At 44.1% G+C, this 16,641-nt stretch overlaps 1 protein-coding gene across 5 annotated transcripts in view; it reads right to left on the reverse strand.

Moving 5' to 3' along the window:
• mical3a (microtubule associated monooxygenase, calponin and LIM domain containing 3a) overlaps positions 1 to 16,641 on the reverse strand; it is a 70,843-nt gene that overhangs the window by 19,509 nt on the left and 34,693 nt on the right. For 4 of the 5 annotated variants that reach the window (XM_084365146.1, XM_084365143.1, XM_084365144.1 and 1 more), the window contains 12 exons: positions 12,859 to 13,045; positions 11,612 to 11,706; positions 11,301 to 11,394; positions 7,751 to 7,946; positions 7,215 to 7,510; positions 6,781 to 6,873; positions 6,023 to 6,184; positions 3,224 to 3,301; positions 2,947 to 3,060; positions 2,775 to 2,854; positions 622 to 2,689; positions 424 to 518 (listed from right to left, as the gene is read on the reverse strand). In XM_084365146.1, coding sequence (XP_084221272.1) covers positions 424 to 518; positions 622 to 2,689; positions 2,775 to 2,854; positions 2,947 to 3,060; positions 3,224 to 3,301; positions 6,023 to 6,184; positions 6,781 to 6,873; positions 7,215 to 7,510; positions 7,751 to 7,946; positions 11,301 to 11,394; positions 11,612 to 11,706; positions 12,859 to 13,045 — 3,558 coding nt within the window. Of the gene's footprint in view, positions 1 to 18; positions 196 to 423; positions 519 to 621; positions 2,690 to 2,774; positions 2,855 to 2,946; positions 3,061 to 3,223; positions 3,302 to 6,022; positions 6,185 to 6,780; positions 6,874 to 7,214; positions 7,511 to 7,750; positions 7,947 to 11,300; positions 11,395 to 11,611; positions 11,707 to 12,858; positions 13,046 to 13,521; positions 13,630 to 14,806; positions 14,906 to 15,626; positions 15,741 to 16,154; positions 16,260 to 16,399; positions 16,514 to 16,641 lie in introns of all 5 variants that reach the window. The other variant, XM_084365145.1, reaches the window with a different exon arrangement.

A 16,641-nucleotide genomic window follows, 5' to 3' on the forward strand; every position in this document is an offset into this window, starting at 1 on the left:
CCCTTTTCTGCACAATACCTCCTCATCGTCTTTCTCCTTCTCTCGATCAACCTCTTTCTTCCGCTCTCTTTCTTTACACTTCTCTTTCACCCTCTTTCTTTCCTTTAACTCCCTCCTTTTCTCCTTCTCCAGCCTCTCCTCCTTTATCGCTTCCTGCTGCATGCCTGATACTAGGTCAAAGATGTCCATGTGCCGCTGGGAGTGGAAGAAATGATTTAAAGAAGACACAGAAAAATGGATGCCAAACATGTGATGCAGGACACGTCTAGCCTCGCTGAGCCTGGGCCACGGAGGTTCAGGATCATATCCACTGAGTAACATGTCTTATTAGTAATGAGTTCAGGCCGGCTTTGCGAGGCTTTACGTGTCAAAATACCTGATGACGATGATGTGACATGTCTGTTAGCATCTGTTGTTACTCACATCTGCCTTTGACTTCTGGGAGGACCTCTCCAGAACATCATCACAAGACAGGTCTGAGTCCTCAGAGAAGCTCAAGTTTCTGCGTGATTTCAAGTCTGTAACAAACAAGAAGCAGAGACAGAAATTTGAGTGTTGTTCTTGAAATGTTACTGACATATACTACAATCAAAACCCGCACCGGATGATTCCTGTTCTCACCTGATGATTTCCCAGGAGGTGACGTTCTCTTCTTCCCAGAGTCCTGAGTGGTGGAACTCGAGGACGGCGTGCTCGGACACGATTTATCGTCCTTCTTCTTCTTGTCCTTCTTGTACCCTGAGAAGACAGCCTTCCACAGCGACTTGTGTTTGGGCGGCGTCTCGTCCGTGCTGGCGAGTCTGCTGCTGTCGTTCTTGGCTTTTTTCTCCTTCTTGTTCTTGCGCGGCGAGAAGAGGGAACTCCGTTTCTTGCTCTTACTCACGGTGGAGCCGTCGGAAGAAGCCACCGAGCTGTCCAGACTCTTGTTGCTGCTGAAGAAGCGCTCGGGTATAGTCTCGGCCTTCTTCGACTCCAGAGCTTTCACGGCTGATGTCTTCGGAGATCCGGCTGACTTTTTACTCTTTACAGCGGCATCTGGGGATACGTTCCAGGCCACCTTAGTTGAGGCACCCTTGTCGGTGTCAGTTTCTTTCATTTTGTTGAGCTGCTTGGCCATGGCGTCTTTCAGAGCCTGGCTCTTGATAGACTTTTCTCTGGCCCTTATTCTCTCCTCAGCGATCTCCCTGGCCTCTGGGGAGAACTGAGTTGCCCTCTGGGTCTTAAGGGCCTGATTGACAGCGATATTGGGTTTACCGTTTTCCATTGCTAGAGCCAGATGCAGGGGAGGTCTGTCCCTGCTTGGCTTGCTGGTGGGTGGAGTGTAGTACTTGTTCATGCTCACGTCTGGTGTGCGCTCATCGTAGGTCTCCTCCACATCATCAGCAAACGGAATCTCCTCCACCGTCTCCACAAACGACTTCCTCGTCTCTTCCTGCCGAGGCTTCTTTTTCTTCTCCCTCATAACAACCACCGGAGGCATTTCTGGCCCCGCCTGAGGTGAGGAGACTTTTCTGGGTGCAGGTGTGGGTGCAGACACGGGGCTCAGCTGGGTCCTTGGTGCAGGAACCGGACTCTTGGCCTTTGCTGGCTCTTTGGCACGCTCAGTTGGAGGCTTGTCTGTCCCATTGCTCCAGGACACCTGGTGTCTCTGCTGCCTGAGCACGGCTGGAGACTGATTAGCAGGCACAGGTGGTGGCGGACTGGAGGGCGGAGTGAGCATGGCCGAGTCCGACGTGTTGTAGCTGTCACTGTTTGCTATCTGGCTCGTGGCCATGCTCCCATTCAACCCCAAGCCAGAGCTGCTGCTGAGGTCCCTCTTGTCAGAGCCATTACTCTTCAGCTCCGCAGGAGCAAGGGGGGTAATGACCTGACCCTCGAGGGTGATGTTGAGTCTGCGAATGACGGTGCGGCCAGTGAAGGCAGGCTTCTGTTCCTCCGACACATCTGGAGTCTGTGTCTTTACAGGGGTGATGTCCTGTGCCGGAGCTATGACAACACTTTTCTCTAAGATTTTACTACTGCGATCCAGAGGAGTCAGACCGAGGCTCTTCCTGATCTCTGCACTCTTTTGCCAAAACTCCTCAATGATATCTGTCTTTTTAGATGGAGTTTCATCTGTTGAGGAATCTATGGACTGGGACCGTTCCTTGTCTGTTTTGGTCATGGGCGTCGAAGTGACCCCGGGGATAGGCTGAGTTCTGACTGGAGAGTCAGAGGTGAGGGGTGACGAGGGTTCCTGGCAGGGCAAAGGCTGAGCGCAGATCGGAGAGAGGGGGTTGCCCGTGAGAGGGCAAATAGAGCGGTGAGGGTAGACAGGAGATTTAGGCGTGCAAGCCTCTGGTAGAGGGGTGGGCTGAGAGCGGATCGGGGAGGCAACAGGTGACCGGACGGGCGACCTGATGGGTGATCTGACAGGTGACTCGACGGCTGGCTTGATTGGAGAGCTGATGGGTGTTTTGGTTATTGAACTGGGCAGGGGTGAGGCAGGGACACTGATAGGGGAAGCTGCAGCAACAGCAGCGAGAGTAGGAGACGGGACAGGGGAAGGATCCTGGACTGGAACAGGTGAAGGGAACAGTGGGCTCTTGGCAGGTGGAAGAGGAGAGAAAGGTAAGCTCTCAGGCTTCGTTTCCTCAGGTATGAACGGCTCCGGGAAGAAACGGGTGTCAGGAGACTTCACCAGAGTTATCTGGTAAAAAAACAACAGAGAAGATCCGAATTTAGTCTGACTTACATCACATACGTTCAGCTTGAGAAGTGTGGAATTATCTCACCTGTGTTTCAGGCTCTGGAGATGGTTTGAGTGGGGACAGAATTACATCTTCTTTCTTCACGGGGCTGACGCTCGATGGTTCTGAATGCACAAACAACAAATCGTTGCTGCTACTGATTTGTGTAAAACTATTTTTGAGTGATCAGTTTAGAGGAATTATCAGTGACATGTACCGATACTGGAGGAAATTTTCAGACTCTCTGATTTCCCTTCCTCCTCAGGGAGCACTCCAGCCCGCTCTGATGGATGCAAACGAGCCTCGGCTTCTGCATCTGAAGGGATGTCATCTGGAATTTAAAGATAACAATATGAATTATTAAACTGTTACACAGCTTTATGACTTTAACTATTCATGTCCTTTTATTGAAATGGAGCAGAGCCCTTTGTGAATCAAAAATGTTGCCAAACAACTGACGGATTCATTATTAGTTGTATTGTTTGACTGCTCACCCTGATCCATCTCCGTGCCTGGCTCCATATCAGGACTGTCTGCTTCCGCCTCCAGATCCTCCTCCTCCTCGCAGGGCTCTGACGTGACAAAGAAATGGCAAAAGATTAGATGATGGATTTTCTCTTTTTATTTATTATAAAAATGATCTTAAAATAAAATTATTAATGTTAAAAACATTAATTATTGCAACTTCCGAACAACCTTCAATGAACTTTTCTCAGAAATATTTAAAGCAGGCTTAATTTGTTATGCTTTTTTTTAAAAAAGAGCACCTGAGTTTCAAGATCGCTTAATGAAAAAAAAATCTATCAAGACCACTTTTGAAGAGTGGAGCGCAGTTATAGGAAAAAAATAAATGGCTGAAAGAGGAGGAAAGGCCTTCAAAACTAAATAATTTATTTTTTCTGAAGACCACTTAAGGGACAACAAGAAAATCATACATTAGCTTTGCAGATTAATGAAATCAGGTACAGTAGGTGTGACGATAAATATGAACAGAAGACGGGCACAGAGGAGCATTAGTTAAAGGATACATGCAGCTCTCCATTTTGAAAATAAATGGATGACATTTGAACCAAGCAAAAGCACTACCAAAATGTTAATGACACTGGTTAAGAGACGAGCAGCAGTCCTTCATGTGAACAAAATTTGTCGGAAGAGACAATTTTTCTGTCAATACTAAAAAACCCTCGCAGTGACCCTCACGGTTAATACATGCATTTTTGAAATAACAACAAAACCTTAAAAGACACTTCTGCTAAATGTACTGAGTGAGGCCATTGTTCAGGTGGGTGCAAGGCAACTGCTGATGGAACGTTTGATTGTAGTGGCTCTGAACACGAGGAGATCGTTATGAAGCTTTTAACCCTGAACACAAGTGCTGCCTGCATATTCAAACAGATGTGTAGGACTCTCATTAAATTCATTGGAGTTTTAAAAAAGTTGATAAAGTACATGAAAAGTTCAACTTTGTGCAAGTACAAGTGGCATTTAAGGGTTAGTCCAAAGATATAACAACAGCGACAGCAGACTCCAAGTGATATACCGCACGCGGTGCACATCAGGGCAGGAAACACTGCAGTGTTAAGTGTTTTCAAGCCTCGACAGCTCTCTGGAATAGATTACATTGCTGTACAATGTACAACTGGTTCCCAACCTTGAGGTCCAGACCCTTACTGAGAGTCACCAAAGATTTAGAGAGGGTTGCAAGGCCTTCTTCGAGTTAAAATTATTATTTAAAGGGTCATTCCACCAATTTTACACATCTGATAAATTCACTGGATAAGTCTCCAGTAATCTCACTCAGTGGCTAAACTGCATCGTGGGTAATGTAGGTGCCAGGTTTTGAAAAGCAGTCCACTGGTCTAGAATTGCGCTCATCATGGACACTTTAAAAACAAATGATCAAAGTCAGTACAGCCGAACCAGAGAGATGGCCTTTTTAATTCCACGCATTCTTCTTCCGTTTCAAAAGCTGGCCTACATGACCCACAATGCAACTTAAACACACTTTAATGTGTAAAATTGGCTGAGTTACCTTTAAAGATCTATATATGAGGGTTCGATGAAGACCTGAACACAGGCTATATTCACAGCCTTCAGGTAAACAGTCTCAAGCTAGAAGGGTATACAGTTAAAACAACCTAAGAGTTAATAGACCAACGGCCGGGGATAGAGTCAGGGATAAGAAAACACTGAATTTGTCAAAAAAAGAAGCCTTTTCAGTATGTGTCATTGTTAAGAATAAAACATACAACAAGCAGAGATCTGTTTAAGAAAACTCATCCCTGATTCAATATTCTCAGGAAATAATCCACTCAAAATTGTTTCGTTTGCTTGTTTTACACAAACTTCCTGCAGTTATTGCATTCTCTGTTTGGGTCAACTGTATAATTTATCAACCGTTCTGCACTGTTACTGTTATGCATTGAATAATGAATATACTATAAAAGGAGTCATCAGTTTACTCAACGATAGAAAAGTCGTCCCTGAAGATAAGGTTGGGAACCACTGCAATATACTACGTGAGTAAAGAGAAAATACATATTTTGGAGGTTAGGATTGTTGGATGAGAGATTGAGAAGTGAAAGGTGTTGATGTGACCCCAAGAGAGCAGAGCTCTTGAGCCTTTCAGCATGCATGCTTGTGAGTTTACTGGGCTCCGCATGTGTTCCTGCATGCTCCAGGAAAAATGCCAGCTGATAGACAGATAGAGCCTAAGACGGGATGCCGTGATCCCTTTTTAAGTCTGTGCTACCTCCAGACATGGACTCCAACCAGACTCTCACTGCCTCGTGTCGGGCGGATGTGTGGGCAGGGGCTACGTTCAAACCAGAAAGATACAGAACAACAAGGGGATAGATGGCAGGGAAATAACAGTAAATTAAATTAGACACATGGGAAAGAACATAGCAGAACACAAAAGAACAAAAGCAGAACTAAATCAAAAGAACTGACGAGGGGGTTATATGGTGCACTGGGATGGTTGAACAGATTTAAATTCAACCCAGAGGACCAACAGCGACTCTGAACGACAAATTGAACACAAAATTAGACATTCCGAGACAGAAAAAAAGCAATGTGACAAAAATGTACAAAATCAGAGATGATTAAAAACAAAAGGTGGGTTAGTTGGGGGAGGTGGCTCCTCCTGTCGCAGACACAGACATACAAACAGAACAGCAGCAGCCACACTGGTGAAACAAGACACCCTGATCCTTAAATCTGTGAGGCCTACAGCTCGGGATTCGGCCAGCAAACCCCAAATCCCAGGTGATCAGGTCCTCTGGGTGGGTTACCTGTGACGGAGGGCTGTGTGAGCTCAGAGGGATGGGATAGTTGGGAAGCTGAGGCCGCCTGGCCATCCTTGTCTCCCTCAGAGTCCAGGTGTGTTCTCACCAGACCTGGAATGGTCTGGGGATCCACAGGCTGCAGGACTTGTTGGATCTGCAGGTTCCTCGCTAAATGAGGGTGTCAGTGTATGGTGTAGTGTTGTGTGTGTGAGCCAGGAGATCAGAGACCGATGAGGAGAGGTGACGGCATTTGTGCAGGAAAGGTAGAAAAACATAGAAGAAGAGAGTAGGGAAAAGACGAGACAAAATGAAAGAGAGAAGGCAGAGAAACAGTTAGAATACAGCAGCGATAAAAACGATCGGAGGCGAGGCAGAGGGAGGCTGCATGCACTAGACTGCAAAAAAAGTCAAACCATAAAGGTTAAAAAAAGAAACAATATCCATCTGTTCAACAGACAAATTCTCCCACTCAATACCAAACCATAACTGCAGAGCCTAGGGGGGAAAACACAAAAATCTGACATTTATGCGATTAGTATATTGAAGCCGTGAACAAAAGAGAAGTATTTAACAGCAGGGTGAATGGGTTGAGACTCACAATAAAAGAAACACACTTACAAACACAAACCAAAAAGACACACAAAAAAAAGTAAAAAGCTACTCTCTTATCGTATAAATCCTCGAAAAAGAAACCCAAACCAGCCAGGATTAAATGTCACGCTCAAAGTAACTGCAAACACATCCACAGGCAGTTCTGCCGCTACCTTTAAATGTACCAACATCCTCTTCATCTGTGAGGTACTTCTCCAGCCAAAGGCCTGACTGGAGCTCTTTATCCCAGGGGCAGTAATCCCCCTCTGCCAACAGGGGGAGACAGATGCCCAAACAACAAAAAAAAACATACAGATATACACACACACAAACACGCAGACACACACACACACACAAACACATTGAACATAGGGGGACGTAGTGAAGAGGAAGGGATTGAAAAGGAGGAAAGAAGCAGACGATGAGGAGAACAATGTTTGAGACGGAGACACATGGTACAGAATTCGATAAAAAACAAATGGAGTTCTGAACAGGTCAAATGGAGACTGGACAGGGTGTTAACATACACTCAAGGACAACAAAACTACATCTCCAGTCTTCACAGGAACAATCTTAAAATCACACGAAGACTGAAAAACTAATTTACCATCGCTTGACTCCTCCTCATCTTCCTCCTCATCTTCATCTTCCTCCTCATCCTCATCCTCCTCGTCTAATTCCCCGTCTCTGCTGACCGTGTCGACAGCAGCCTCGCCCTCTCCGTCTTCGCTCTGGTCGCCCCTCAGTTTGGCGTGGAGCTCTACGGCCTCCTTCCAGGGTACGCCACCGAGGTCTGAGGGGCTGCCGAGGTGCTGCTCCGCCTCCCCCTCTGCCTCCACCTCCACCTCCTCCTGATCCTGATCCTCCTGCTCGTCCTCCTCCTCCATGTCTGACTCCGAGCTACTGTTGGGAAAACAGACACAGAGTCTCAGTGAAAGAATGAACTTGTTCCAGGTGTATTTCATTCTCACTTGTCTCTCAGGGCCTCCGTACATCGCTCATTTACAACTCAGGCAGAAGCCAGGGAAGACTTGAAGTGATTAGTTAATAGGCTGATCAATGGAAAATCAAGTGGCAACTACTTTGTAATCAATTAAGCAAATAAAAAAACAAAAAACAAGAAGTTTTCATCATCAATCTTACCTGGAACCCAGGTCGGCATCTGTGGCCTTGTCCAGCACACTGCTGAGGTTGTGCTCTGCCAGCGTCTCCTCTGGCACCTCCTCCAGCTCCTCCTCCCTCTGCAAGGACAGACGGTAGTTCTCCAGCTCGATGCGCTCTGGAGTTCCCCGCAGACGTTTAGCTAGGCTGGGCTCCTGCAGGCCATTGACCTCCGGTACTTTGGTTGAAGATTGAGCGTAAGGTGGAGTCCGCAGGTGAGATGATGACATCAGGTTGGAGGGAAGAAGGCAGAGGAGAGAGAGCAAAAAAAAAAAAATACAACTGAGAATCAGGTATGTGCATTAATAGTGAGGAGAGAAGCAGAGGAGGACATAACCCTCTGTCATGCAGAAGTGATTGAAAGGGCGACTTTAAGCTTTTAACTATATCTGTGTGTGTGTGTGTGTGTGTGTGTGTGTGTGTGTGTGTGTGTGTGTGTGTGTGTGTGTGTGTGTGTTGACTGAAACAAGTGATCTAATCATTATTGTCATTATAAGTGAAAACAATTAATGAAAGTCTGACAATGTTTGTGTGTGAACATTATCAGTCTAGCAGCATCAAATCCATCACACATCCAACCACTGGAACGAGTGCGTTTCCATACACACTTGTTATTATATTAATTATTCCACTACAGCAAATGTCATTTAAGGACAAACTGACCAGGACACACCAATTTAAGATCTATAATTGAATTTATTGCATTAGTTTTATATTCCTACAGCAAATAGCATCAATAAACACTATAACACTCTAAAGTAGTTCTGTCATATACAAGCTTAGTGCCTTGCCTTTTTCCCATCCTGAGAGGCAAATCTTAAAACTGAATTTTATTTCTGAAAATTTGACTTTCAAATTTTATTAGTGAATGCAAGTGGAATGGATCAAAACAAGTATTTAACAAATCATACTATACTTTTTAATTGTGTTTCCACTCACTCCTATCCTCTAATAAGGTCAAAATTCCTGACAGTTCCATAAGCAATGAACCGCATTTAGATCCTCTAAAGAAAGGATACGTGTGACGATGAATGTGTGATGTTTGATACAGTAGCATATGTAAAGGTGTGTGGATGAGGAATGTGGTCAAACAGATGCAATGGTTTCTTTTCTTGTATCTAAACAAGGCAGCGTGGCTGAAAGTGCGAGACAGCTGTGAAGAATACTCCGAACCAAGCCTGAAATTAAAGGGTCACAGCGACCTGTGAGCTAACAAATGCAGTTTGCACTGTTATCGGCTATCCAACATATTTATCTTTAACATCTAAAATAAAACATAACTCATTATAGAATGACAGTTACTAAAATATTATGACCAGTCATAAAAATGCTATCTAATAAATAACACAAAGATTAAGGTCTTACTTTCACTACACATCATAATGTAGCTAAGAGTGATGAACTCGGGCTATAAATACATGATTTTTCACACCTACACTGATAAAATTATGTGTAACTTCTGGTTATTTGAATACTTTTTTCCATATTGCCTATATTAGGTAATTTATTTAATTGAGTTAAAGTCTAGAATTAATGTTACATATGTTTGAAGTATAACTATAGTGTTTACGAGTAAAGATTTTAAATCATAATACTAAACGTGCTGCGTTATGCAGCAGGCCTACTCTTAACTTAATAATTCAAATTTTTCTGACAATTTGAAAACCGTCGTTAATTAATAGTAAAATTATAGTTAATTAAATTAATAGTTATTTCACTTTTAACAAACAGTGAAATGCCTTTCAATCCATTTATTAAAAGGTGCAATAGATAAGAATATCAGTTTAAAAAATATTCAGAAATATTATATATAACATTACCAACAGAATGCGAGGACATAACAGTTTTGATTATAAGTCAAAGACATCGATGCATTGTGTTGAAGAGATACCTATTGAAGTTAGCATGCTAACAAGCTAGCCCCGGACCTGAAAACCTCTTTCTCCCAGCAGTCCTAAGCCCCTGTGCTAGCGGTGTAAACACCAGAACTCCTTGGTAGCTGCACGGTTAAATGAGCTAACCGCTAACAATTGCTCCAGTCATGGATGTATAAACAGAATACAGTCAGCAGCAGTTACTCAGGTTACTCAGGAGGGGGTGTGAATTTGAGTTGGCCAATTTGTATGTATTGCACATTTAATCAATCGTAAAGGTTTATAAACATCAGTTGCAACTTCATAATGGCCGACAGAATAATGTTTATGGATGAACTACTGTACACAGTATTTATTAACCATTTACAAAGTAAATTTTGCAACATTACAATAAATAATTGTTTGGTTTATAAAGCATTTCATTGTTTGTTATGAGTGAAATAACTTTTAAAGTTTAATTGACTACACATTTACCATTTATTAATGATGGTTATTACTAAGTCTTGCCAGTCTGTTCTCTTAAGTCCCTTCTAGTCTTGTTGATTATATTTAAGAATAATATGCAATGCACTTAATGTAGCAAGGATCCAATATAATGAGCAAACACAAGTAGGTCTTAAGGGCAATCTGTCGGGGGGTGAGAGGTTGAGGGATGCAGGAGGAAAAAGATCACAAGAGAACCAATCACAGGCACTAATTCAAGCACTAGTAGAGCTCTCAGTTTTAAGCTGCTCTGATAGGAGGGGAAAGGTAAAGCTCACAAAAGCACTGATACAGGCACTTCATCACAGTGTGGTGAGTTTCAGTAAGAGGGAAACAGCTTACAGAGAGGAAGAAACACATCACAAAGCAGGCTCTAAAAGAAACACATCACACAGGAGGAGGTAGAGCTAAAAGAGAGCAGTCACAGGCCACTAGAGGTTACAATCACAGAAGAATAAAGCTTGGCTCTTCGTTAAAACGCAGGCAGGCATACTGAATGTGTTGCTAGAGGCCAAATTTTAACTGAGACTTTGAGTTAGGAAAGCTGGCACGTTACCGCCACATTTAACATTGAAATCAGAACAGGAAGCCGTCCAAGAGAGTTAAAGAAAATGGTTAATATTGCCTCCTGGAGAGCTGGCAAGAAAGATCTGTCCAACTCTGTTTTTAATTTCCAAGCCAAGGAAAATAAATAAATGTAAGATGCACCATTCATTTCTAAAATTATGCTGCCAGAGCCTCGGCCAATCAGAAGTCATAAAACGGCTTCCAACAGAAACAGAAAGAATGCTGCATCTTCAGGAGAAAAATCAATCACTGAGACGAAGAATCACAAGGTTTACATGAACACTCGGCAGGCTCAGTGAGTCGATACATTCAGCTAAACCTATACAATCCCACTGACATTAGTTAGCAAAGAGTAAAGGGAAGTAAGGAAGGGGGGAAAAAAAGGAGGGCAAGAGAGTCATGCTAGAGGAGGTTGAGCAGGACATTGATGGTGAAACAGCAGAAGAGGTAGATGCAGTAGGTGCACAGGAAGGGAGAGTCTAGGGGGTTGTGTGCCACCTGGTGGCAGGTCCAGGAGAGCGTGCGGCGGAGGGAACGCAGCGGGACTCCCACGCCCATGGCCAGACGGCAGGGCGCAGCCACCACAGCAAGAGAGGAAAGTAGACTACCTGAAGGCTGGAGCTCGGCCGACGCGGCTGCTGCTGCCGTCGCCCTTCCGGGGGCATCCACGGTCGTCGCAGGACTTTGGGGCGCCTGGTTCTCCTGCAAACGTAGAAAGACAGATGATGTCAACCAAGGTAAAGGCACAAGACGTCTTGGAAGGTCAGAGCACAAGAACAAAAGGTACTCAGTACACCATCTGATTCCCACATGTTGTGCTCCTGAATTTTGAAGATAAACCAAGCAATTAATTTCTTCTTTATTGGCCAGCCAACCCTGATTTCCTGCAGGATCTCAACTAGTAAACATAAACAGGTACCTTAGCTGTGATCGGAGCAGGGGAGGGAGCAGGCCTCTTTCTCTGAGCATAGCCGGACAGACGGTAACAGTAGTGGGGCTTGCAGTAAAATTTCCCTAGAGGAGAGAGATAAAGCAGACAGACAGCACATGAACAAATAATTTCACTGCATTGATTTATATAGACACTGCATATATTTTACCTCAAGGAGTCCAAATGCTTTATCTGTTCTGCAGAAGGAGGCCGTGTGCTTGTTTTTAGAATAAACCAAAAAAAATCTTCCTTGCTGTTCTGTTCAGACCGTCAGTGGGTTTTATTCCCACGGCTGAGTCTAAAGACAGCGACTCTGTCTCGCTGAACAATCTGCTGCCTGTCCTCGAGCACAACAGACACCTCCCAGAGAGGAGAAATATGGGATCACGAGACTGCACTCAGCTCTGGGGTCAATGTAATGTAATGCAATATGAGGTAATGTCTTTTAAGGTTTGATATATGAGATTTTAAACATTAATCTAGCAGCAAACAACTATTTACTATTTAAGGATGTAGTGAAGTAATGGCGCAGAGAATGACATCACACTGTGATCTGATCTTCTCTGTTCTTTGTTTTGGTAGCCGGGTATGTTAGTTTGCATGTCAGTGCATGCGAGTTCCTCTGTTCTTCTAGCAGGGGTTTTCAACATGGTGGCCTGGTAGGAAACCTTCCCATATTACAGCTCAACAGTACCCCAAAAATATGTTTCTGAAAACATTTTAAGGCAGAAAGAGGCGATGCCGCAGAACCTTGATTAATATTTAACGAGCCCTTCTGCTTTTAATTTTTTTTTTTCTTTCCAACTTTATTGAGTTAACGGTTTTGGTCTAGTGTGATATCTAGTGGTGGTAAACATTCCATATTTCACCTTTACAGCTCAGATTTACACGTTAAAAGCCTGACGGTGCAGTTATAGCGTCTCTTAAAATATTTAGGCGGCACATGTTTGCACAAAACTGAGACGAGCCTGTTGAAATTAGCGTTGTCTATGTGTTGCTCTCAGCTCACTCAGGAGTGGGAGACTGTGGCGTGTATCGTCTCTGTGCCATGGTCTGTTTTTTGATACAACCACTGGAGGGCACTGAAGTCGGATACTTTCCACAGATGCTGACAGATGCTCTAGCTGGCATTTGTTCTTTGTCGTTTGTTCTGGAGTTGATGTTTCTGAACATTAGGACAGATGGGATATCAGAGGAACAATCGGAGAGTACAGTCATTTTAATGTAAGTCTTACCATCCTCCACATCGAAGGCATAGGAGGACAGTCGCAGTGTGGTGTTGCAGTAGTCACACTTGAAGCAGCTGCGATGGAAGAACTTCCCCTCTGCGCTCAGCCGCTCCATCACGTACACGCGCTTTCGACAGAAGAAGCACACGTCGCTGCCGCCGATGTTGACGGGGAACTCTTTTCTGAGGGATCCCTGTGGGAGGAGAGAGCTTTGATCAGCGTTTAGGAAAAGTACGAAGGAGAAGTAGAGGAAGAGGAGGGGAGAAGCTTCGATACATCGGAGATTTAGCTGATATCAAGACACAAGCTCACACATCAGGCCACTGTCGACATATGCTTGGTATTGAGCTACTTTACAACCTATTAGCAACACCACAACAGAACAGGTCACTGGTTATGGATCAGTAGGACTGGGGATCATCGAGCATGTGATCCACAAACACAACAGTATCCCAAACTGTGGCTACTTGTCGAGCAAACACACACTCTACAGCTAAAGGGAGGTGGACTATAGTTAAACTGTGACAGGAAACTAACACATCAGTTTGACGACAACATATTGTATTGATGATATGCAAGAAACAGCACTCTCTGGCCAGTGAAGGCTTTGTTTTTTTTTGCTTAACACGTGCTGTCACAAGCCTTCTACCTCTTGGACAGCATGCTTACCGAATCCCTCTTCTCAGGTACGGGCTTAGGGGCTTCCTGAGACTGAAGCTGATTGGCTAGCTGCTCAGCCAATGAGCTAACTCCGCCTGTGTACATCCTTATATAGCGCTATCAACAGCATTGGGAAAAAAAAAACAAAAGAAAAACAAGACAGGTGGACAAAGATTAGAAAATGGTGGATGAAAGAGAAAGATAACATGAAAAACAGAAGAGTGTGTGAGGTCGAAGCTACAACACAGGGCGTCTGACATGGACGTTTATACATGACCGAGCAATGTCTCTATGCTTGATTGCTCAAGCGTTTGGATGTGCATTCAGCCCCACCTGCAAACCGCAAACCCAAATATAGCTCCCAAAACAAGCTCCAAAGCTGATAAAATAACTTCCATCAACTCCACTTTGCATTTACTCGCCAACAAGGAGCATTATTGGATTTGTGAGATCAACTCTGAAAGACGAGAGCTACAAAATGGACTTCTGCTGCTGTAACATCGCCACTAATCGTGCTTACACACTCAAATAAAGCGATCGTGCACTTTTCGTTCACATGCGCACACACTCACGCTGCACTCCTGTTACCAAACAGTCAACGTGAACAAAAGAAAATGCTGGAAGGAACCATCCAGGCTTCAACATGCAGCCAACACACGAAACCGTCTGCAGTTTAAATCGTGAATAAGTCTAAACCGGTTTAAGGGTTGAATCTGTTAAAACTTTAAAAAAAAACACTTTATCCTCTACAGGGTGAAGAATTGAGGTCACTTGTAATATGAGGAAAAGCTAAGCCGTGCAAACTATGAAGTGTGGATGGGATTTGCTCCTGTTTCGGTGTTGTGGTCCCACTGCATTGCAAAGTTGTTACTCTGCCACAGTTGGAACTGTGCTTGTCGACATGAGGATTACACTAGATGAGATTTTTGCTGCCAAGCGTCTCCCCTAATCCAAAACAACTACTCGGGACTCCCTTGGCATAAAAACAGTGGGAATAAATAATTGAGTTCAAGCGCGCCCCGGCTAAAAATACTTTGATAGGTGTTCAGATAGAGTCACAGTTATTCGGAGTGATCACACGTCAACATGCTAAAAACAAAACCCCACAACAAACAATTAACAATTAACCGGCTGCAAATGAGTTTGTTAATATTTCACCAAGCAAGTCTCAGGTGAGCTTCATTCATGTTAAGCTACGAACTGAGGGAGAGGATGCAGCTGCCTCAAAGACCGAGCGCAGGTGTCGTGTGTTAGGGTCACCACACTCCATTCCTTCCAGGCACGGGACGACTACCTGTCTGCCGTCGGAGGGGGAGGAGGAGGGGGGAGAATCAGGGGGAGACTGGGCCAAGCGCCATTGTTCCATAAAAAAACGTGAGGGTTTTTTCTTAGGCTCCAATGAAAGGACAGAGAGGAGAGAGTAGTTTAGTTTCTCAAAAGCTTTTTTCTCATTATTTTCTTAAATTAAGCAATGAAAAAATGTTCTGTTTCATCAGAGAGCAGCCTGCTGGTCAGCTTCACCCCTCTCCTGTAGGCCCAATATACTACTGACACCGCTACTTATAATGTTTATTCAATGTAACCACGTTCTCGTTTTTAATAATATTCCCATCTCTGCACCTCAGCAATCGATAAATAAAGTCGCTTGAACTCAAATATCAAAATGAGTTATGTTCTTTACTGTTCGTGCCAGACTATCATTTTCCATCAGCGATCTGGAACCAACCCAAAATCAAAATGCATTGTTAATATCACCTATTGTTTTTAGTTTGAAGTAGGCTATCGGCTTTTAATGTACTTTTACCACCAAACTGGACTCTCTGCAGTACTTCAGTAAATGTATGTTCTGTAACCTTGTATCATTGTCACATTACCTGCAGTTCATTGTTTCACATTTCATGTTCACGGGGACACACCCTCTCAGTCCTCTTCACATGCTGCCCACTTGCAATCCCTACTTTAACCCTTATTATGTATGCTGACATGCTTAGCTAACAGTGCCAGCTACAGACTGTGTGTAAATGAAGGGTGTTGGTGTCTAAGGTAAAACTGACCAACAGGACAAGTCTCCAAGAAATGTGCAATAGTTCTGTGTCTGTGTCGGGAAATTTCACCTGTGGTCGGACTGGCTTGCCCTCAAACTGTGAGGCGAGCTGTTCAGCCCTCTCCTGAATACTAAGCACATATAAGGGCATTTCATCATCAGAGCACAGAGGCCTTGCAGGCTCCTGCAGAGAGACGGGTGATTTAGTCACAAAAGGGATGTACAGCACAAGGAGGAAACTGAAGTTATTCTCTGTTTTTTTTTTTTTAGTAGTTTCCAAAAACAATCTTCCGTCCAAAAAGCAAGTCACTGTGGTGAAGGCCATAGATGGTTGGCTCGCCATTGTTTTCATAGTTTGAGCTGGTAGCATTTAATTTATGCAGTAATGTAAACCTGAGTGCGTAGAGATGCCCTACAGTTAGTAACGCTATATACCAGAACGACCAAAACAACAGACTACAGCTGAGATAAATAGACATGAGCTGAACAAGCTTGACTGAGCCTTCAAGTATGGTAACTAAAAACTTCCATAAGAGGTTGTCTGTTGTTACAACAGACAGTGATGTGTTAGTTTCAGTCCACGGCACCAAAACCGAACCTTTCTGGAAGAGTCAGGAGAGGACAGTGGTGAACCAGGACTCCCAGTGAGGCCGCTGGACAGTTTCCACTGCTCTAAAAAGAAACGGGACGGCTTTTTCTTAGGCTCCGGGGGGAAGAGAGGAATGGTTGAAAGAGGGAATTAGACTTAGGAGGATTTGCATAGGTTCACCGTGGTGTTTACATGCAGTATTAGGGCTTAAAAAAATATACCCAATGAACAAAACATCCATGCATGGTGTTCACCTTTGGTGGCCTGTCAGGTTTGCCCTTAAACCTGGAGATTAGGCGCTCAGCCCTCTCCTGTATACCAGGTATGTGAATGGGTCCTGGGTCTGTCAGGTGCAGCGGCTTCCACTCCTGCCGAGGAAGCTCTATTGAGTCTTGATGATCATTTTTTGTATAACAAACTTTTTATATAACGAAAAGCCCGACTGAAGATGTCTGTTTTTACAGCTGGGCCGACCAGTATCTCATTAAAACAATGC

The sequence above is a fragment of the Pagrus pagrus genome (assembly GCF_965226575.1).
Source record: "Pagrus pagrus genome assembly, chromosome: 10".
In the NCBI taxonomy this organism is placed as follows: domain Eukaryota; kingdom Metazoa; phylum Chordata; class Actinopteri; order Spariformes; family Sparidae; genus Pagrus; species Pagrus pagrus.